A 23963-nucleotide genomic window follows, 5' to 3' on the forward strand; every position below is an offset into this window, starting at 1 on the left:
TATAGATGGTTAGAAAATAGAAATATTTACAGATAATGACTAGGCAAATACCAGATTGTGTAATAGTTCAAGAATGTAATACCTACAGACTTCAAAGTTTTTGTTACAAGGAAAATGACGCAGACGGGGCATTTGGACCAGGGCATGAATCCTAGGAATAATGACCGGCAAGACTCTTAAACTTTTTTAGAAGTTCTCAAGTATGAGTGCTGTGTCCGAGAGGTGGAGGATAATGAGACAAAAAATGAAATGATGACAGCAATTTCCATTCACTCTACTTGTACAATCTGCTCTATTTTGGATTCTTCCCAAACTATTTAATCTCCAAAGGAAAATATTTTCCATTTTGCTCTCTCTCCTCATGAGGTAAATTGAACAAGCTCCTATCTAGCTTTCCATGCTCCATTGTTTCTAGTTGCCTTCCTATGCTTGGTCTATTTCCATGGCTCTAGCAGTTCAGGAACTATTTGGTTCTACAGGGCATTCAATTATCTGAAACAAAAGCAAAATACTGCGGAAGCTGGAAATCTGAAATAAAAACAAAATGCTGGCAAACGCTCAGCACATCAGGCAGCACTTGTGAAAAGCGAAACAGTTAACGTTTCAGGTCGATTATCTTTCATCAGAACTCGTATTAGCTGTCATACTCAGTTATCTGTCTTTACTTCTTGACGCCAATCCTGATCCTGAGCAGATATTCATCTATCTTTTAAAAGATATGTTAATTAATACAGCATTATAATGCTCCATCTGTCTTTCACACATACGCCACTTGTTAGGGAAAGGTGAATTCCTTCTTAATTTCAGTCATGTTTGATTCTTGTTAATACTCTATTCATGTCCTCTAATATTGAGCAGACTAAGCTGTAACGTTTTTAATTTGAATGAAGACCTTGATTGGATCATCTATCTTCAAGACAAATTCAATTCTCTTAATAAATAATAACTTGAGAGTCTTGGGAATCATTCTTACATCGAAGTTACAACACAAACTGACCATTTGGCCCAACGAGTCCATGTCTGCATTTACACTCCATGAGCAAATCACTTTTACCTGCACTGTTCCCATATCCCTTCAGCCTGTTTTCTTCCACCTATTCAATTAATTTTGAATGTTTCTGCCTCAGTCACTAACCTTGGAAGTAAATTTCACAGCCTCACAATTCTGTGTGAAGTTTCTTCTGCCCTCTGTTCCGAATCTCTCTCTTGTATTCTTGTACTATAGAAATAGTCTGCATCTATCTAGCCTGTCCCATCCTTTCATAATTTAAAAAAAAACTTCCATATTGACGCTCCGTAACCTGCATTCTAACAGTGGTTTTTTTTTTTTTAAGTCTTCATATTTGTATTTCCTCATACCAAGCAGCATCCAGGTGAATCTGTTCCCCTGTCCAGAGCCTGAATATCCTTGCTATAGTGTGGAGCCCAATACTGCACACCATACTCTAACTGAGGTCTTGCTGCTCTTCAATATATCTGGGTTCCAAGGTGACATGCACAGCATATTCCAAAATTAGCTTTGCCCAATGATCTGTACACTCGCACAATATGACAGTGAAACAGTGAATAATATAACCTTCAAAAAAGAAAACTGTTGAGATAGAATATCAATAATTATAGTCCAGTGAGTCTAATATCAGTACATATCATCTTCATCCTCATTCCTGTTCAATTTTTATTACACAAATGTAATATTTTTGTTTTTCTTTTAAAATAACTTCGGATATACTGGGTTGCTGTGCTTGCATGATCCACAGCTGTGATTTCAAATGAAAGGAGCTGCTATCCTTTTTTTTTACTTGCTGACCAAGACATGTTTTAATGTAAATTTGTTTTTTGTACTGGTATAATTTAAGTACCCTGTTCCCAATTAGCATACTGGAGAAGCTGAGAGCATTGGTCACAATGAATGAAGGTCTAAAGGACCAGGAACAACAGTTTAGAAATCATTGCAAGGTAAGAATGTTCTACATTTTGTATTTTTATGTATGATTGTGCATTGTTTAGATTAGCAGGCCACTGAAGTGGCAAAAGCCTTAAATTAGCTTAACTGGCTGGATGATGTCATTGGGCCTTTAAATAAGTTTACTACAAAAGTCAATTTAGTAGATTGTATACCTTGCACCAATCCCATTGGTCCTGCCCAGTAATACAGGAGACCTGGGGTCCTCTCCCCTTTTTTCTTTCCCCTCCCTTTCTGCCAGTAGTAACCAACTGGCTGCTCCAGGTCTCTCTCTTTCTCCTCACTACCTCATTAAGTATTGTCCTTACTGTTCAAATGGCTCTCAACTTGTGCTGTTTTGATTAAATCTAAAAATTGCTCTTGTATTTTTTTCAGACTGACTGTGCATAGATCACTTAGTATTGTACTGTAGAAGGTAGACAGACTTGCTACAAAATCTGTCCTTTTGCCACAGATATTGTCCTTGAGCAACTGTAGAATTCTAGCAGCCCTGCATACAAGAGTAGCTAATATCAACAGTAATCAAATGTCTAAACTTTCAAAGATCTAATTGAGGATATTGTTCTGCATTGATAGTTCTCTAAACTGTGTATTCAGTTATAAAGGTCTGGCCTTTTTATTTTCTCTGAACACTTGTGTGTTGTACATGTCCAGTAAAGTTAATTTGTGATGCCAAAAAGTCAGCAATACAGCATTATTCTCAAACTGGTTGCTTTGTTCTCTTGCAATAAATGTGTGATGCTAAGGTTGAACAGCTTTTATGAGCATCATTTGTTCACATAGTATGTACAGCCATACTATTTCTTCAGTTGAAGTCGTCATCTCCTCCTTCTGTGCCTAGTGGCACAGGAGGCAATCCATTTCTTTTACATCCAGCAGATCACGCTCTTGCTTGTTTCTATAACACAAAAAACGTTTTCTATTGTGGCCCGGTCATTAGCCTGACTTGGCCGGTGGGGGGGGAAACCAGCTAGACGTAATGGCCGGAACCAGCTAGATGTAATGAGGGGGATTGCTACTCCACTCCCACCTGACACGAGTACTCTGCCGGATGTCAACCTGGTATCCAGAGACCGAAACACTCGTCTCCACTCTCCAGGGCTGTCTGGAGTGAGGCTTGAACCCAAAACCTTCTGACTGAGTCGGTAAAGCTACCACTGAGCCAATAAACTAGACATTAACTTACACTTCCTGTAAATATTTGTTGTCGAACAGCAGATGAAGTGTGAGATACTGCAGAAGAGACACTTTTTTATTTGTTTATGGGATGTGGGCATCGCTGGCAAGGCCAGATTTTATTGCCCATCTCTAATTGCCCTTGAGAAGTTGGTGGTGAACGCTGCAGTCCATATGGTGTAGGTACACCCACAATGCTGTTAGGAAGTGAGTTCCAGGATTTTGGCCCAGCAACAGTGAAGGAACGGCGATACAGGTCCAAGTCAGGATGGTGTGTTGCTTGGAGGGGAACTTGTAGGTGGTGATGTTCCCATGCGTCTGCTGCCCTTGTCCTTCTAAGTGGTAGAGGTCGCGGGTTTGGAAGGTGCTGTTGAAGGAGCTTTGGCGAGTTGCTGCAGTGCAACTTGTAGATGGTACACACTGCAGCCACAGTGTGCCGGTGGTGGAGGGCGTGAATGTTTAAGTTGGTGGATGGGATGCCAATCAAGCAGGCTGATTTGTCCTGGATGATGTAGAGCTTCTTGAGTGTTGTTGGAGCTGCACTCATCCAGGCAAGTGGAGAGTATTCCATCACAGTCCTGACTTGTGCCTTGTAGATGGTGGAAAGGCTTTAGGGAGTCGGGAGGTGAGACACTCGCCGCAACATACCTAGCCTCTGACCTGTTCTTGTTGCCACAATATTTATGTGGCTGGTCCAGTTAAGTTTCTGGTCAATGGTGACCCCCCAGGATGTTGATGGTGGGGGATTTGGCAATGGTAATACCGTTGAATGTCAAGGGTGTAGTGTCCATGTGTCGATAAAGACACTGAAGACAGGAGTTGGTTCATAGGTATTTACTAAGCAAGTCTGGGGGGGGTTTGTAAAGGATATACACAATACACAGGCTTATATAGCCCAAGTGGCAATTACCGGCATTACGCACACCTGGGGCTCTTAAAGGCACATACACCGCAATTCCTCCCCTTCTAGCTAACTAGTACATCATATTTTAAGTAATTATTAATTACATGTTATATGCAAAATAATATACATTGCTGTATTAATTAATTATAAGTTAGTCTCTCAGGAGGCTTCCTGACTCGGTCTGGATAACGCCTCGGGGGTGTAGTAGTTTCTGGTGGTGTAGTAGGTTCTTCTGGCAAGGCTGATTTGGCTTGAAGGCCAGTGTCGGGTTCATCGGGCTCCAGTATCACCGGATCGGAGGTAGATATGGGTATCTCTACTTCATCGTTAGATGTATAGAGTGGTGGTGTAGGTTGTCCCTTTTCGGATGACTTGATGATTTGGTCAGCATGGCGCCTTATTATGCTGTCTCCGATGTCCACGGTATACATCAGTGGTCCTAATCGTGTGCAGATAGTTCCAGGCTGCCATTTCTCGGTACGGTAGTCCCGGGCCAAAACCGGTTGGCCTATCTGGAAGGCCCTAGTTGGCCTTTCATTCATGCCCTGAAACTGCCGGTTCTCCACGTCCCTTCGGATGTTGGGCTTGACCAAATCCAGCCGGCATCTTAGGTTTCTATTGTTGAACATCATGGCGGGAGTTTGGTTAGTAACCATATGCGTTGCATTCCTATATGCAAATACGAAGTTATCCACCTTGTGCTGAAGTTTTATGTCTTCATTACCCATGGCTTTGATGGCCTTCTTGAAGGTCTGGACAAACCTTTCAGCCAATCCATTGGTGGCGGGATGGTATGGGGCGGACGTGTAGTGCTTTACCCCATTGTTCTTTAAGAACTTTCTGAATTCTTCGGACACAAATTGCGGTCCATTATCAGAACATATCTGCTCCGGCAGCCCATTCCTGGCAAATATGGTCCTTAATACTGTGATGGTTTTTTCCGTGGTGGTGGAGGACATCTTTATTACTTCCGGCCACTTGGAGTGTGCATCAACTGCGATTAAGAACATTGAGTCCATAAATGGACCAGCAAAGTCGATGTGCACCCTTTGCCAGGGAGATGAGGGCCACTCCCATGGATGTAGAGGGGCCTGTGGCGGAGCATTTTGGACCTTCTGGCATCCTAGGCAGCTCTTGGTCATGTCTTCGATGTCTCCATCGATACCTGGCCACCATACAAACGCCCTAGCTAGGTTCTTCATTTTCACTCCACCCAGATGCCCCTCGTGAAGCTCCTTTAGCACTTTATCCTGGAGTTTGGGTGGAATCACCACTCTGGATCCACACATCAAGGTTCCTCGGCACACTGACAGCTGTTCTCTCTTTGTTTTCTGTCAGTGGATTTATTTTGTCCAGATTGGCATACCCGTGCAATGTGTCCAATCTTACCACATTGCCTGCATGCTTTGCCCTTGAACCAGCAGTCCCTCTGGTTATGGGTGGATCTGCCGCAGCGATAACATCTTCCGAACTCCTGTGTCATTTTATGGGTGCCGAAGTCCTGTGTGTCTCGTTGTATCTCTGCAGCTCCTTTTGCTGCTGCTTCGTATGATACAGCCATACTGAAAGCTTTGTCCAATGTTAAATCTTTTTCAGAAAGCAGTCTTTTTTGTGTTCCTTCACTTAAGAGACCGCAAACAAATTTGTCTCGAAGATAATCCGATAGTCCTGCTCCGAATTGGCAGTACTTTGATAGCTTTCTTAATTCGGTTAGGTAATCAGCGTTACTTTCATTCTTGTGTTGATTTCTCTTGAAGAACTTGAATCGTTCCGCTATCAGCAGCGGTGTTGGGTTTAAATGCTCCTGCAGGGTATCAACAATTTCTTTAAAAGTCTTGTCCTTTGGTTTGGCTGGAGCGATTAAATTTCGTAACAGCCCGTATGTCTTCGCGCCCATTAAGTTCAGAAGTACTGAAGCTTTTTTTTCATCTGTTATTCCATTTGCAGTGCAATAAACCTCTACTCTTTCCACGTATGTGGTCCAATCTTCTATTTCGCCATCAAAAGCCCAATATTACCAGATTTAGGCATTTCAGAAAAGATATGGCGCTTCCCGAGCTTTTTTTTTCTCTGTAGCAACGACATGGCGCTTTCCCGCCGCTGCTACCGATAACAACGCTGTTTTACTGTGGTTTCCGTTTATTCACTGTTGGAGACTCGTTCCTGACGGAGGTCTAAACGCTGACCTGCTTGCCGCGCCGGCCGTCTCTCGAGTGCACCCTCCCAGTCTGTTATTGCTTGCCTCCGATTTCGCTGCCTGTCTCAGCTGTAGAGCCCGCCGCTGGAGCTCCAGCCTGACGCCCAGGAAGGATTAGCGCAGTACCTGTCGCCAGCTGGTGAAACCACAGTTTCTCTTACTTCCTTGAGTCTTCTGGACGCTGGAGGAATCGATGTCCTTGAGGTGCTGCCGAATTGCAGGTAAGTCCGTTTCCACTTCGTCGCCACTGTAGTGTCCGTGTGTAGATAAAGACACTGAAGACAGGAGTTGGTTCATAGGTATTTACTAAGCAAGTCTGGGGAGGGGTTTCTAAAGGATATACACAATACACAGGCTTATATAGCCCAAGTGGCAATTACCGGCATTACGCACACCTGGGGCTCTTAAAGGCACATACACCATAATTGCTCTTAAAGGCACATACACCACAAAGGGGAGGTGGTTACTATCTCACTTGTTGGAGATGGTAACTGCCTGGCACTTAAGTGGGAGGTAACATTCGCGCCACAGATCAGCCCAAGCCTGAACATCGCCCAGGTCTTGTTGCATGCGGGTATGGACTGCTTCATTATGAGGCGTTGTGAATGGTGCTGAACACTGTGCAGTCATCAGCGAACATCCCCATTTCTGACTTTTTGGAGGGAAGGTCATTGATGAAGCAGCGGAAGATGGTTGGGCCTAGGACACTGCCCTGAGGAGCTCCTCCTTCAGTGATGTACTGGGGCTATGATGATTGACCACCAACCACCACAACCATCTTCCTTTGTGCTAGGTATGACTCCAGCCAGTGGAGAGTTTCTCCCCTCCGCCCCCCCCCCCCCCCCCCCTCCCCAATTCCCATTGACTTCAGTTTTACTAGGGCTCCTTGATGCCACACTCGTCAAATGCTGCCTTGATGTCAAGGGTAGTCACACTTGCTCCAGCTCTGGAATTCAGCTCCTTTGTCCATGTTTGGACCAAGGCTGTAATGAGGTCGAGAGCCAAGTGGTCTTGGATGCCCAGTTTGGGTTCTGCCGTGAGCAGGTTATTGGTAAGTAAGTGCCGCTTGATGGCACTTTCGATGACTCCTTCCATCACTTTGCTGATGATTGAGAGTAGACTGATGGGGTGGTAATTGGCTGGGTTGGATTTGTCCTGCTTTTTGTGGACAGGACATACCTGGGCAGTTTTCCACATTGTCTGATAGATGCCAGTGTTGTAGCTGTATTGGACCAGCTTGGCTAGAGGCGTGGCTAGTTCTGGAGCACAAGTCTTCAGCACGATAGCCGGGATGTTGTCAAAGCCCATAGCCTTTGTTGTATCCAGTGCGCTCAGCCGTTTCTTGATATCGCGTGGAGTGTATCGAATTGGCTGAAGATTGGCTTCAGTGGTAGTGGGGACCACAGGAGGCCTTTATGGATCATGCACATGGCACTTCTGGCTGAAGATGGTTGCAAACGCTTCAGCCTTGTCTTTTGCACTCACGTGCTGGGCTCCACCAACGTGCTGGGCTCCACCATCATTGAGGATAGGGATATTCATAGAGCCGCCTCCTCCTCCCGTTAGTTGTTTAATGGTCCACCACCATTCACGATTGGATGTGGCAGGACTGTAGAGCTTTGATCTGATCTGTTGATTGTGGGATCGGTTAGCCCTGTCTAGCATGCTGCTTCTACTTTTGAGCATGCATGTAGTCTAGTGTTGCAGCTTCCCCAAGTTGGTACCTCATTTTTAGGTATGCCTGATGCTGCTCCTGGCATGCTCTTCTACGCTCCTGATTGAACCAGGGTTTGTCCCCTGGCTTGATAGTAATGGTAGAGTGAGGGATATGCCGGGCCATGAAGTTACAGATTGTGGGGGAATAAATTCTGCTGCTGATGGCCCACAGCGCCTCATGAATGCCCAGTTTTGAGCTGCTAGATCTGTTCTGAATCTATCCCATTTAGCACAGTGGTAGTGCGCCACAACACTCGAGGGTATCCTCAGTGTGAAGACGGGACTTCATCTCCACGGACTGTGCGGTGGTCACTGCTACCAATACTGTCATGGACAGATGCACCTGTGACAGGTAGATTGGTGAGGACGAGGTCAAGTAGGTTTTTTTTCCTTGTATTGGTTCTCTCTCCGCCTGTCGCAGTCCCAGACTGGCAGTTATGTCCTTCAGGACTTGGCCAGCCCGGTCAGTAATGGTGCTACTGAGCCACTCTTGGTGATTGACATTGAAGTCCCCCACCCAGAGTACATTCTGTGCCCTTGCTACTCTGTGCTTCTTCCAAGTGGTGTTCAACATGGAGTACTGATTCATCAGCTGAGGGAGGGTGGTAGGTGGTAACCAGCAGGAGGTTTCCTTGCCCATGCTTGACCTGAAGGCATGAGACTCCTTCCCGACTATACCACTGTGCCGCCACCCCTGGTGGGTCTGTCCTGCCGGTGGGACAGGGCAGTGATGGGATGGTGATGGAGGAGTTTGGAACATTGGCTGAAAGGTATGATTCGGTGAGTGTGACTGTCAGGCTGTTGCTTGACTAGTCTGTGGGACAGCTCTCCCAATTTTGGCACAGGTCTCCAGATGTTGGTGAGGACTTTGCAGGGTCGACTGGGCTGGGTGTGCTGTTGCCGTGTCCGTAGCCGGTGCCGTGGCCGATGGTGGGTGGTCTGTCCAGTTTTGTTGTTTCTTGTTTTTTTGTAGCAGTTAGTTACAACTGAGTGGCTTGCTAGGCCATTTCAGAGGGCAGTTAAGAGTCAACCACATTGCTGTGGGTCTGGAGTCACACATAGGCCAGACCAGGTAAGGACAGCAGATTTCCTTCCCTAAAGGACATTAGTTATGGAATGCAAGAGTTGCATTTTATTAACGTGGGTCATTTGTGTTTTTAAAAAAAAAATAAAAAAAAAAATCTGAATTGTATCAATATTTTGCTAAGTAAAGATTACCAGTCTAGCTATTATGTCACAAGACTACTTGCTTAGAAATAGAAGGCACTTTCAGCTTGATTGCAGGCAGCTTGCATCATATGATTTTTGAGCTGTTTGTTTGTAGGAGGAAATGGCTCGATTGCAACAGAATATTGAAAACCTTAAAGGTGTAGAAGGGAATGAGGAAGCTGAAGAAAAGGTATGTGGCACCATGTAAGAAATGATGCATGTCTTAATGAACAGATTACCTGTACTAATGTAGATTTTTCATGATGAGCAGAGGAATATGGAGATGTTTCATTTATTTTCCCTTCATACCATAAATGAGTACTTAAATCGGCATGATCCATAGTGAAAGTTTGAGCAGGTTTATCACTGATGAACACTGTTAGTCATAGAGTTATACAGCACGGATAGAGGCCCTTCGGCCCATCGTGTCCGTGCCGGCCATCAAGCCCTGTCTAATCTAATCCCATATTCCAGCATTTGGTCCGTAGCCTTGTATGTTATGGCATTTCAAGTGCTCATCCAAATGCTTCTTCAATGTTGTGAGGGTTCCTGCCTCCACAACCCTTTCAGGCAGTGAGTTCCAGACTCCAACCACCCTCTGGGTGAAAAAGTTCTTTCTCAAATCCCCTCTAAACCTCCTGCCCTTTACCTTGAATCTATGCCCCCTAGTTATTGACCCTTCTACTAAGGGAAAAAGCTCCTCAGTATCCATCCTATCTATGCCCCTCATAATTTTGTACACCTCAATCATGTCCCCCCTCAGCCTCCTCTGCTCCAAGGAAAACAAACCCAATCTGCCCAGTCTTTCTTCATAGCTGAAGCGCTCCAGCCCTGGTAACATCCTGGTGAATCTCCTCTGCACCCTCTCCAAAGCGATCACATCCTTCCTGTAGTGTGGCGACCAGAACTGCACACAGTATTCCAGCTGTGGCCTAACCAATGTTTTATACAGCTCCATCATAACCTCCTTGCTCTTATATTCTATGCCTCGGCTAATGAAGGCAAGTATCCCATATGCCTTTTTTACCACCTTATCCACCTGTTCCGCTGCCTTCAGGGATCTGTGTACTTGCACACCCAGATCCCTCTGCACCTCCGTCTTGCCTAGGGTCTTACCATTCATTGTGTATACCCTTGCCTTGTTAGTCCCCCCAAAGTGCATCACCTCGCACTTTTCCGGGTTAAATTCCATTTGCCACTGTTCCGCCCATCTGACCAACCCATCTATATCGTCCTGCAGACTGAGGCTACCCTCCTCGCTATTTACCACCCTGCCAATTTTTGTATCATCCGCGAACTTACTGATCATACCTTTTACATTCATATCCAAGTCATTAATGTAGACCACAAACAGCAAGGGACCCAGCACCGATCCCTGTGGCACCCCACTGGCCACAGGCTTCCAGTCACAAAAACAACCTTCGACCATCACCCTCTGCCTTCTGCCACTAAGCCAGTTTTGTATCCAATGTGCCAAGGCACCCTGGATTCCATGGGCTCTTACCACCTTGACCAGTCTCCTGTGCGGGACTTTATCGAAGGCCTTACTGAAATCCATGTATACCACATCCACTGCGTTACCCTCATCCACACACCTAGTCACCCCCTCAAAAAATTCAATCAAATTAGTCAGACATGATCTTCCCTTGACAAAGCCATGTTGACTATCCCTGATTAATCCTTGTCTCTCCAAGTGGAGACTAATTTTGTCCCTCAGAATTTTTTCCAATAATTTTCCTACCACTGATGTTAGGCTCACTGGCCTGTAGTTCCCTGGTTTTTCCCTACTTCCCTTCTTGAATAATGGTACTACATTAGCGGTTCTCCAGTCCTCTGGCACATCCCCTGTGGCCAGAGAGGTCCTGAATATATGTGTTAGAGCCCCCGCAATCTCTTCCTTTGCCTCACACAGCAGCCTGGGATACATTTCATCTGGGCCTGGGGATTTATCCATTTTTAGGCCTGCTAAAACCGCCAATACCTCCTCCCTCTCGATGTTAATATGTTGGAGCATATCACAGTCCCCCCCGCCCTATTTCTATGTCTACATCGTCCTCCTCCATAGTGAAAACAGATGCAAAAAATTCATTTAGAACCCCTCCTACATCTTCCGGCTCCACACACACATTGCCACTTTTGTCCCTAATGGGCCCTATTTTTTCCCTAGTTATCCTCTTACCCTTAATATACTTATAAAACATCTTAGGATTTTCCTTTATTTTGCTCGCCAGTGTTATTTCATGGCCCCTCCTTGATCTAATTTCTTTTTTAAGTATCCCCCTGCACTTTTTGTACTCTAGGGCTTCCTCCGTCTTTAGCCTTTTGTATCTGCCAAAAGCCCTCCTTTTTTCTAATCCATTCTCGTATATCCCCTGACATCCATGGTTCCCTGTGGTTTTTGGAACCACCCTTGACCTTTACGGGAACATGTTGCCATTGTATGATCTCAATCTCCCTTCTGAAAGCCTCCCATTGCTCCGATGCGGATTTTCCTACAAGTAGCTGATCCCAGTCCATTTTGGCCAGATCCTGCCTTATCCTATTAAAATCGGCCTTCCCCCAATTTAGAACCTTTATTTCCGGCCCATCCCTGTCCTTTTCCATGACCACCTTAAATCTCACCATATTATGGTCACTGTCACCAAAGTGCTCACCTACTAGCACTTTTTCCACTTGGCCGGCCACATTCCCTAGAATTAGGTCCAGTACTGCCCCCTCTCTTGTAGGACTTTCTACATGCTGGCTCAAAAAGCTCATGGTATTTCTCCTCCAGTGGAAAATAACTGAAGAAGTCAGCTGTTTATATAGAAATGTAGAATTTACAGCACAGATGGTGGGCATTTAACCTTTTACACTGCTAGTTGTTCAACTGGAGCTATTCAGCTAATCCCATTTCACTCTAATTCCATTTCCTTGTCATCATCTCATCCCGTTTTATATTCATAGTCACTATATAGCATTGAAAAGTCATAATTTCTTTTAGCCCGAGTGCTTGTTTCATTTTTTTCCCCCAATTTGTTCAGTCTCGTACCATAACCAATAGGCTTCCACACCCAAAATATTCTCATGAATATGGTCTGTGTTTCCTGCCTTTTTACAAATTCATTCTGAACATTTTGCATCCAGTTCCTGGAAAGGTCCAAAAAATGGCCAAAGAACCTAAAATGGCTTCAGTATTGTCCTCTAGTATCTTGCCTCTTGCTCACATGGAGAAAAGTTTGTCAAAGGGCATTGTAAATGCATTTCATCATGTCAGTCATACCAAAGTTTGCCCATGTTGTTTTAACATGATCAGCACAAGGAAAAAAGTAGTGATTCTACCTTCAGTGTAGTGAGGTCCTCCCACTGATCGGACTAGACAATGGAAAAGTAAAGAAAGAACTAACTTGCATTTATATAGCGCCTTTCATGATCGTGGGACATCCAAGCACTTCACAGCCAGTGAAGAATTTTGGAACTGTCATCACTGTTGTAACATAAGAAACATGGCAGACAGTATGCTCCCACTAACAGCAATGAGATAAATGATCTCATTATCTGGATCTAGTTTAGTGATATTGGTTGATGGATAAATGTTGGCCAGGACACTGGAGGAACTCGCCTGTTCTTCTCAGAAAAGAGCCATTGGATCTTTTGCATCCACCTGAGAAGGCAGGGGGATTCTTGGTTTAAGGTTGATTTTGAACTCAGTAGAAAAGTCCATAGTCATAGTTATACAGCACAGAAAGAGGCCCTTTGGCCCATCGTGTCTGTGTCAGCCATCAAGCCCTATCTATTCTAATCCCATTTTCCAGCACTTGGTCTGTAGCCTTGTATGCTATGGCGTTTCAAGTGCTCATCTAAATGCTTCTTGAATGTTACGAGGGTTCCTGCCTCTACCACCCTTTCAGGCAGTGAGTTCCAGATTCCAACCACCCTCTGGGTGAAAGTTTTTCCTCAAATCCCCTCTAAACCTCCTGCCCCTTACCTTGAAACTATGCCCCCTGGTTATTGACCCCTCTACTAAGGGGAAAAGTTCCTTTCTCTCTACCCTATCTATGCCCCTCATAATTTTGTACACCTCAATCAGGTCCCCCCCTCAGCCTTCTCTGCTCTAAGGAAAACAACCCCAGCCTGTCCAGTCTCTCTTCTTAGCTGAAACGCTCCAGCCCAGGTAACATCCTGGTGAATCTCCTCTGCACCCTCTCCAATGCAATCAAATTCTTCCTGTAGTGTGACGGCCAGAACTGCACACAGTATTCCAGCTGTGGCCTAACTAGCATTTTGTACAGCTCCATCGTAACCTCCCTGCTCTTGCCTTCATTAGCCGAGGCATAGAATAGAAGTATCCCATATGTCGCCTTATCTACCTGTCCTGCTGCCTTCAGTGATCTATGTTCAAGGTGCCTCTGATCCTCTGTCCTTCCTAGGGTCCTACCATTCATTGTGTGTTCCCTTGCTTTTAGTCCTCCCAAAATGCACCACCTCACTCAGGGTTAAATTCCATTTGCCACTGTTCCGCCCATCTGACCAACCCGTCTATATCGTCCTGTAGCCTGAGGCTTCCATCCTTGCTATTTACCACTCCACCAATTTTGTGTCATCTGCGAACTTACTGATCATACCTCCTACATTCATATCTAAATCCTTAATGTACACTACAAACAGCAGAGGACCCAGCACCGATCCCTGCGGTACACCACTGGACACAGGCTTCAAGTCACAAAAACAACCTTCGAACATCACCCTCTGCCTCCTGCCACTGAGCCAATTTTGGATCCAATGTGCCAAATTGCCCTGGATTCCATGGGCTCTTACCTACTTGACCAATCTCCATGCGGGACTTTGTCAAAAGCCTTACTGAAGTCTATGTAGACTACATCAACTGCACTACCCTCATCCACACACCTAGTCACCCCCTCAAAATTCAATCAAATTGGTTCGACATGATCTCCCCCTGACACAGCCATGCTGACTTTCCTTGACTAATCCTTGCCTCTCCAAATGGAGACTAATTCTGTCCCTCAGAATTTTTTCCAATAATTTCCCTACCACTGATGTTTGGCTCACTAGCCTGTAATTCCCTGGTTTATCCCTACTAACCTCCTTGAATAATGGTACTACGTTAGCTGTCCTCCAGTCCTCTGGCACCTCCCCTGTGGGAGAAAGGTTCTGAAAATTTGTGCCAGAGCCACTGCAATCTCCTCCCTTGCCTCACATAGCAACCTGGGATACATCTCATCTGGGCCTGGGGATTTATCCACTTTTTTAAGCCCACTAAAACCGCTAGTACCTCCTCCCTCTCGATGCTAATTTGTTCAAGTATATCACAATCCCCCTGCCTGATTTCTATGCCTACATCACCCTTCTCCATAGTGAACACAGATGCAGAATATTCATTTAAAACCTCACCTACATCTTCCGGCTCTACACACACAATGCCACTTTGGTCCCTAATGGGCCCTACTCTTTCCCTGGTTATCCTCTTGCCCTTAAACTACTTCTAAAACACCTTGGGATTTTCCTTTGCCTGCCAGTGTTTTTTCATGCCCCCTCTTCGCTCTCCTAATTACTTTAAGTACCCCCCACCCCCTGCACCTTCTATACTCCTCTAGGGCTTCCACTGTTTTTAGTCCTTTGTATCTGCCAGAAGCCTCCCATTTTTTCCTAATCCATTCTTGTATATCCCTTGACATCCAGGGATCCCTGGACTTGTTGGTCCCACCCTTGACCTTTACAGGAACATGTTGGCACTGTACTCTCTATTTCCTTTCTGAATAACTCCCACTGCTCTGATGTGGATTTTCTTACAAGTAGCTGATCCCAGTCCACTTTGGCCAGATCCTGCCTTATATTAAAATCGGCCTTCCCCCCCAATTTAGAACCTTTATTTCCAGTCCATCTTTGTCCTTTTCCATGACTACCTTAAATCTCACCGAATTATGGTCACTGTCCCCAAAATGCTCTCCTACTGACACTTCTACCACTTGCACGGCTACATTCCCTAGAATTAGGTCCACTACCACCCCCTCTCTTGTAGGACTTTCTATATGCTGGCTCAAAAAGCTCTCCTGGATGCACTAAGAATTCTGCACCCTCTAAGTATTCTGCACACTCTGACTATCCCAGTTAATATTGGGGAAGTTGAAATCCCCGACTATTATTACCTTATTATTTCTACACTTCTGAGATTTGCCTACATATCTGTTCCTCTATCTCCCCCTGACTGTTTGGGGGCCTATAGTACACTCCCAGCAAAGTGCCCCCTTTTTGTTTTTAAGTTCTACCCATATGGCCTTATTAGAGGAACCTGCTAAGATATCATCCCTCCTTACTGCAGTAATTGACTCCTTGATTAATATTGCGACACCCCCTCCTCTTTTACACCCCCCTCTGTCTTGGCTGAAGATTCTATACCCTGGAATATTGAGCTGCCAGTCCTCCCTCTACCATGTCTCTGTGATAGCAACAATATCATACTCCCATATGTTCATCAACACCTTCAATTCATCTGCCTTACTCCTAAGACTCCTTGCATTAAAATAAATGCCATCCAGCCTTGCCATACTCCCTTGTGCCGTTACATATTTGCTCTGCCTTCCAGGCTGACTTGTTTTTTCCTCTCTTTGGCTGTGCATCACCCCCTACTATAGCTCCACTCCGTATCCCATCCCTCTGCCAAGTTAGTTTAACCCCCCCCCCCCCCACTGCCAGCAGCACTAGCAAACCTCCCCGCAAGGATGTTGGTCCCATTCTGGTTCGGGTGCAACCCACCCGATTTGTAAAGGTCCCACTTTCCCCAGAAACAGACCCAGTGATCCAGGAAACTAAAGCCCTCCCTCCTGCACCAACTCTTTAGCCACGCATTCATCTGCTCTATCCTCCTATTCCTATACTCACTAGCATGTGGCACCGGGAGTATTCCAGAGATTACAACCTTTTGAGGTCCTGCTTTTTAATCTGCTACCTAGCTCCCTAAATTCTTGTTGCAGGACCTCGTCCCTCTTTCTACCTGTCGTTGGTACCAATGTGAACCATGACCTCTAACTGTTTGCCCTCCCCCTTCAGAATTCCCTGCAGCCATTCAGTGACATCGTTGACCCTGGCACCAGGGAGGCAACATACCATCCTGGAGTCACGTCTGCGGCTGCAGAAACGCCTGTCTGCACCCCTCACTTGAGTCTCCTACCACTATTGCCTTTCCACTCTTACTCCTCCCCCCTTGTGCAGCTGAGCCACCCACAGTGCCATGAACTTGGCTCTGGCTGCACTCCCCAGAAGAACTGTCACTTTCACCGTTTTCCAACACAGGAAAACAGTTGTTGAGTGAGATGCGCTCTGGGGTTTTCCTGACTGCCTGCCCCCCTTCTGACTGGTGGTCACCCATTTCCTCTCTGACTGCACTTTCTTAAGCTGCGGGGTGACCACGTCTAAAAACGTGCTATCCGCGTAACTTTCAGCCTCATGGATACACCGCAGTGCCTCCAGCTGACACTTGAGCTCCGAAAACCGGATCTTAAGTTGGCCAAACCATTGGCACTTACTGCACATGTGGCCATCCTGACTGCAAGAAGTGTCTAGGAATTCCCACATGCTGCAGGCCGTGCAACGCACGGGACTGAGGTCCCCCGCCATACTTTTAAGTAAAAAAAACTCTTACCTCAAATTTAAACACTCAGATTCTTGCTCTCCCGAACTACCTTAACTATGAACTACCTTAAAAGAAATAAACTTAAAATTGAAGGGGGAAAAAAAAGCACTCACCAATCAGCTTCTTCCCCTGCGCCGGCATCACTTTCTGTACTGTGATGTCACTCTCTAATTCTGCCACTGCTCGACAACTATGAAATGTTCACAACAGGTTAGTAAATCATAAACTTTATATTGCAAAAAAGGATTCTAACATCGCTTCAAAATGACGGGAAAGATGAAAGTATCTACTACATCTGCTATCATCATAGTCATATAATGATACAGCAGAGGAGGCCATTAAGCCATCAACCCCAGTTTCTCTTCTCTCCATGTAACTGAAGTCTTTCATCCCTGGTACCATTCTAGTAAATCTCCTCTGCACTCTTTGACATCCTTCCTTAAGTGTGGTGCCCAGAATTGGCCATAATACTCCAGCTGGGGCCTAACCAATGTTCCCATTAATTTATTTTGAGTGCGTGACCCCATTCAAAACACCACACATGGCTGGCTGCGCAGCTTAAAGGAACATTGGGCCTAACCAATGTTTTGCATAACTTCATTCCACTTTCTTCTTCAGTTATTAGTATTGAATGCCTTCAATGCATTAGCCATATTGATTTGACGATCTGAATACTGGACCAGGGATTCTCCATCAGAGCCTGAGAAATTAATTGATGCCTTTTGATTGCTACAATTGTATTCTGGCAGATTAAACAGTTGTTGGCTATACCAACTGCTTTCCTTGCTTGTATTCCACTAGCAGCGCCAATATAAAGTAAATGGTTTTGCTGCTAATCTACCAATTCAAGATTGTTTAATTCTCCTCCATGTTGTGTTTACAAGTTACTTCAAATTCCTGATACCTTATCACTGGTACAGGAATTAAGATCCAAGTGGTAGCCAATTCTTCCCTCCCTCCCTGGTTTAAATTATACTTCTACTACAGTCACATACTGTTCATGGTAGTTTCTCCTGACAGACTCTTCAATAGGTTAGCAGATTCAAGAGGAGAAAAATTTCCCCTATAAGGGTAGAATCCAATTCCCAAAACAAGGAATCCCTGGGATGAAGTTCTACACATAACAAATTCTGCAAATGAAGGTGACCTATTAGTCCTGGAAATGTGTAAATTGTTGCTACAATTAATATTTTAGTAATGTCAGTGGTGTATTTAATTTACCTCTAGCAGTTTAATAGTTTGAATTACAAAAAAGGGTTTTCAAAGAATTTGCAGGATACGGTGTGTCAGGGTGATCTGTGTATTAAAGCGGTTAGAGGTTTGTTTAAATTGTTCTAAAATGATCCGTTTTAATTTTAACTAGGAACACAATGAATTAATAGAGCAACAGTATAAAGGAGACAGAGAAAAACTTCAGAAAATACGACTGTTGTTGGTAAGAACCGAATAGTATCTTTTTATTTTGTGACTATAAATCAGATATTTTCAGATATAAATGTGAATGGAAAATGCCATTCAGGCCATCTTGGCTTATCTATCTAGAAAAACCTACAGTAGTTTTCCTCTCCTTCAAACCTACCTCCTTTAAAATCACAACATCCTACTGTCTTTTAGGTATTTTTCTTCTGTTACCGTACCAAAGCCCATTCCACATCTTGATCATTGCATGAACAAAACTTGTGATGGGCTTAAATTTGCATTTTCCCAATTTGACCCTTTGTCCCCGTCTTACTGTCACAATTTAAACTTGGCAGTGTTGTAGATTTTTTTTATACCGTTCGCTATCTTGCATAATTCCAGTTCCTGCTTATTTGCCTCCCTTTCAAGTTTGAGGAGGCTATATTTCTCTCGTCTCTGTTCAGAATGCGATGCTGGATGTTAGCCTTGTGGCTGTTCTCTGTTGAGCTTCCAGGTCTTGAAATGCAGTGACCACTTATGTAAATACAGCACCTATTTTTTTTTTTACACACAGTATGATCCCACAAAAATCAATGAGATGAATGGTGATGGTTGAGGAAGGAATGTTAACAAGACCCTGCAAAACAAGTTCCTGTACCTTTCATTTCATTTACCAGGCTTGGTTTCATCTTTCATCTCAACAGTGATCCAAGAATTGTGACGCTGGTTCTTCCTAAATTGGAGCAGTTCACTAGGAGAAGCTTCAGCGTATGATCCTCTTAAATGATTACAGCATTCTCCAACTCTGCAAAGTAGATTTCAGTGACTCAAATATCCAGCAGTTGAACCAGCCATTTGTTGGGTCCTGAGGCACTTGAATGCTACCATACATAAACTTATGTATCTGCCAATACTAACCTTTTTTGTATTTGTTCCTGGATGTCACTGGCAAGGCCAGCATTTATTGCCCATCCCTAATTGCCTTTGAGAAGGTGGTGGTGAGCCGCTGCCTTGAACTGCTGCAGTCTGTATGGTGAAGGTACTCCCATAGTGCTGTTAGGGAGGGAGATCCAGGATTTTGACCCAGTGACGATGAAGGAATGGCAATATATTTCCAAGTCAGGATGGTGTGTAACTTGGAGGGGAACTTGTAGGTGATGGCGTTCCTATGCGCCTGCTGCCCTTGTCCTTCTAGGTGGTGGAGGTCGCAGGTTTGGGAGGTGCTGTCGAAGAAGCCTTGGCGAATTTCTGTAGTGCATCTTGTAGATGGTACACACTGCAGCCATGGTGTGGTGGAGGGAGTGCCAATCAAGTGGGCTGCTTTGTCCTGGATGGTGTCGAGCTTCTTGTGTTGGAGCTGCACTCATCCAAGCAAGTGGAGAGTATTCCATCACACTCCTTACTTGTGCCTTGTAGATGGTGGAAAGGCTTTGGGGAGTCAGTAGGTGAGATACTCGCTGCAGAATACCCAGCCTCTGACCTCTTGTGGCCACAGTATTTCATGTGGCTGGTCCAGGGAAGTTTCTGGTCAATGGTGACACACCACCCCCCCCAAAAGATGTTGATGGTGGGGGATTTGGCGATGCTAATGCCATTGACTGTCATGGGGTAGTGGTTAGACTCTCGCTTGTTGGAGATTGTCATTGTGTGGCGCAGATGTTACTTGCCACATATCAGCCCAAGCACGAATGTCCTCCGGGTCTTGCTGGACTGCTTCATTATTGGAGATGCGAATGGCACTAAACACTGTGCAGTCATCAGCGAACATCCCCTGACCTTATGATTGCGGGAAGGTCATTGATGAAGCAACTGAAAATGGTTAGGCCTAGGACACTGCCCTGAGGAACTCCTGCAGTGATGATCTTGGTGCCGAGATGATTGACCGCCAACAACCACAACCATCTTCCTTTTGTGCTAGGTATGATGCCAGCCAGTGGAGAGTTTGCCCCCTGATTCCCATTGACTTCAATTATACTAGGGTTCCTTGATGCCATACTCTGTCAAATGCTGCCTTGATGTAAGGACAGTCACTCTCGCCTCCCCTCTGGAATTCAGCTCTTTGGTCCATGTTTGGACCAAGGCTGCAATGAGGTCTGGTGCCAAGTGGTCCTGGCGGAACCCAAACTGAGCATCGGTGAGCAGGTTATTGATGAGTATGTCGGCAACACCTTCCAGCACTTTGCTGGTGAAATTGAATGGTATCTAGAAAATTGAGTTCCAGATAGGGGTCTAAATTGTGGATGTATAATCAAAAAGGATTCAGGATGTACATTTGAGGGATTCAATTCACTATTGCAGGACCTCAAAGGTTGTAATCTCTGGATTACTCCAGGTGCATTGTGCTAGTGAGTATAGGAATAGGAGGATAGAGCAGATGAATATGTGGCTAAAGAGTTGGTGCAGGAGGGAGTGCTTTAGTTTCCTGGATCACTGGGCCTGCTTCTGGGGAAGCTGGGACGTGTACAAGTCGGACGGGTTGCACCTGAACCGGAATGGGACCGACATCCTTGTGGGGATGTTTGCTAGTACTGGGGGGGGGGGGGGGGTGGGGTTAAACTAACTTGGCAGGGGGATGGGATACGGAGTGGAGTTATAGTAGGGGGTGATGCACAGCCAAATAGAGGGAAAAAACAAGTCGGTCTGGAAGGCAGAGCAAATATGTAACGGCACAAGGGAGTATGGCAAGGCTGGATAGCATTTATTTTAATGCAAGGAGTCTTCGGAGTAAGGCAGATGAATTGAAGGTGTTGATGAACACATGGGAGTATGATATTGTTGCTATCACCGAGACTTGGTTGAGAGAGGGGCAGGACTGGCAGCTCAATATTCCAGGCTTTAGAATCTTCAGGCGAGGAGGGGGGGGGTGTCGTAATATTAATCAAGGAGTCAATTACTGCTGTAAGGAGGGATGATATCTTAGGTTCCTCTAATGAGGCCATATGGATAGAACTTAAACAAAAAGGGGGCAAGCACTTTGCTGGGAATGTAATATAGGCCCCCAAACAGTCAGGGGGAGATAGAGGAACAGATATGTAGGCAAATCTCAAGTATAGAAATAATAGGGTAATAATAGTAGGGGATTTCAACTTCCCCAATATTAACTGGGATAGTCAGAGTGTGAAAGGCTTAGAGGGTGTGGAATTCTTAAAGTGCATCCAGGAGAGCTTTTTGAGCCAGCATGTAGAAAGTCCTACAAGAGAGGGGGCAGTAGTGGACCTAATTCTAGGGAATGTAGCCGGGCAAGTGGTAGAAGTGTCAGTAGGAGAGCATTTTGGGGACAGTGACCATAATTCGGTGAGATTTAAGGTAGTCATGGAAAAGGACAAAGATGGACCGGAAATAAAGGTTCTAAATTGGGGGAAGGCCGATTTTTAATATGATGAGGCAGGATCTGGCCAAAGTGGACTGGGATCAGCTACTTGTAGGAAAATCCACATCAGAGCAGTGGGAGTCTTTCAGAAAGGAAAGAATGTACAACGCCAACATATTCCCGTAAAGGTCAAGGGTGGGACCAACAAGCCCAGGGAATGCTGGATGTCAAGGGATATACAAGAATGGATTAGGGGGGAAAAGGGAAGCTTTTGGCAGATACAAAGGACTAAAAACTGGAAGCCCTGGAGGAGTATAGAAAGCGCAGGGGGGGGGTATTTTATTTAAAAAAAAGGAAAGCGAAGAGGAGGCATGAAAAAACACTGGCGTGCAAAATAAAGGAAAATCCCAAGGTGTTTTGTAAGTATATTAAGGGCAAGAGGATAACCAGGGAAAGAGTAGGGCCCATTAGGGACCATGGTGGCAATCTGTGTGTAGAGTCGGAAGATGTAGGCAAGGTTTTAAATGAATATTTTGCATCTGTGTTCACTAGGAGAAGGACGATGTAGGCATAGAAATCAGGCAGGGGGATTGTGATATACTTGTACAAATTAGTATTGAGAGGGAGGCGGTACTAGCGGTTTTAGCGGGCTTAAAAGTGGATGAATCCCCAGGCCCTGACTAGATGTATCCCAGGCTGCTGTGAGGCAAGGGAGGAGATTGCAGGGGCTCTGGCACTACTACTACTCTTGAATAAACCAGGGAATTACAGGCCAGTGAGCCAAACATCAGTGGTAGGGAAATTATTGGGAAAAAATTCTGAGGGACAGAATTAGTCTCCACTTGGAGAGGCAAGGATTAATCAAGGATAGTCAGCATGGCTTTGTCAGGGGGAGATCATGTCTAACCAATTTGATAGAATTTTTTGAGGGGGGTGACTAGGTGTGTGGATGAGGGTAGTGCAGTTGATGTATGTGGTAAACCACTTTTATCGTTCACTATCGTTACACTATGGTTATCACTGTTTACACTGTTGTGTCACTACACAAGGTCACCTCTTGTCACGCTGTTATACCTGGGCTGACCACAGCTGACTCCGCCCATGGCTCCGCCTGCTTGCCCAGGTATAAAGGTGGTCGACTGGCTGGTATTCCTCCTTGTTGGACCCGATCGCCCACGAGGATGGGCTCTGTTATTTAGCCAATAAAAACCTATAGTTACTATCTTAACTCGTCGCTTTTCATTGGATGAATTGATAGGTATATCAATGTAGTCTACATGGACTTCAGTAAGGCTTTTGACAAAGTCCCACATGGGAGACTGGTCAAGAAGGTAAAAGCCCATAGGATCCAGGGCAATTTGGCACATTGGATCCAAAATTGGCTTAGTGGCAGGAGGCTGAGGGTGATGGTCGAAGGTTGTTTTTGTGACTGGAAGCCTGTGTCCAGTGTTGTACCACAGGGATCGGTGCTGGGTCCTTTGCTGTTTGTAGTGTACATTAATGATTTAGATATGAATGTAGGAGGTATGATCAGTAAGTTTGCAGATGACATGAAAATTGGTGGAGTGGTAAATAGCGAGGATGGAAGCCTCAGGCTACAGGATGATATAGACGGGCGCAACAGGGGCAAATGGAATTTAACCCTGAAGAGTGAGGTACTGCATTTTGGGAGGACTAACAAGGCAAGGGAATACACAATGAATGGTAGGACCCCAGGGGGGGACAGAGGATCAGAGGGACCTTGGTGTGCATGTTCATAGATCCCTGAAGGCAACAGGACAAGTAGATAAGGTGGTTAAAAAGGCACATGGGATACTTGCCTTCATTGGCCGAGGCATAGAATATAAGAGCAGAGAGGTTATGATGGAGCTGTACAAGACGCTAGTTAGGCCACAGCTGGAATATTGTGTGCAGTTCTGGTCGCCACACTATAGGAAGGATGTGATTGCATTGGAGAGGGTGCAGAGGAGATTCACCAGGATGTTACCTGGGCTGCAGGGCTTCAGCTATGAAGAGAGACTGGACAGGCTGTTGTTGTTTTCCTTAGAGCAGAGAAGGCTGAGGGGGGACCTGATTGAGGTGTACAAAATTGAGGGGCACAGATAGGGTAGATAGAAATGAACTTTTCCCCTTTAGTAGAGGGGTCAATAACCAGCGGGCATAGTTTCAAGGTAAGGGGCAGGAGGTTTAGAGGGGATTTGAGGAAAAACTTTTTCACCCAGAGGGTGGTTGCAATCTGGAACTCACTGCCTGATAGGGTGGTAGAGGCAGGAACCCTCGTAACATTCAAGAAGCATTTAGATGAGCACTTGAAACGCCATAGCATACAAGGCTACGGACCAAGTGCTGGAAAATGGGATTAGAATAGACAGGGCTTGATGTCCGGCGCAGACACGATGGGCCGAAGGGCCTCTTTCTGTGCTGTATAACTCTTGACTGTATGATTGTTTTATGTTAATG

The 23963-nt window shown here is 45.2% G+C and overlaps 1 protein-coding gene across 5 annotated transcripts in view; it reads left to right on the top strand.

The window, feature by feature from the left end:
* The window catches only part of ccdc93 (CCC complex scaffolding subunit CCDC93), an 83390-nt gene that overhangs the window by 44487 nt on the left and 14940 nt on the right, over positions 1 to 23963 (top strand). For all 5 annotated transcript variants that reach the window (XR_015078204.1, XM_085986559.1, XM_085986560.1 and 2 more), the window contains 3 exons: positions 1875 to 1956; positions 9281 to 9355; positions 18159 to 18230. Coding sequence is in view for 4 of the 5 variants with exons in the window: in XM_085986559.1 (XP_085842685.1) it covers positions 1875 to 1956; positions 9281 to 9355; positions 18159 to 18230 (229 nt within the window). In the remaining variant the exon portion in view is untranslated. The remainder of the gene's footprint in view (positions 1 to 1874; positions 1957 to 9280; positions 9356 to 18158; positions 18231 to 23963) is intronic.

Source organism: Somniosus microcephalus, chromosome 4 (genome assembly GCF_052327205.1).
Source record: "Somniosus microcephalus isolate GS21.2 chromosome 4, FLI_Smic_1.0, whole genome shotgun sequence".
In the NCBI taxonomy this organism is placed as follows: Eukaryota; Metazoa; Chordata; class Chondrichthyes; order Squaliformes; family Somniosidae; genus Somniosus; species Somniosus microcephalus.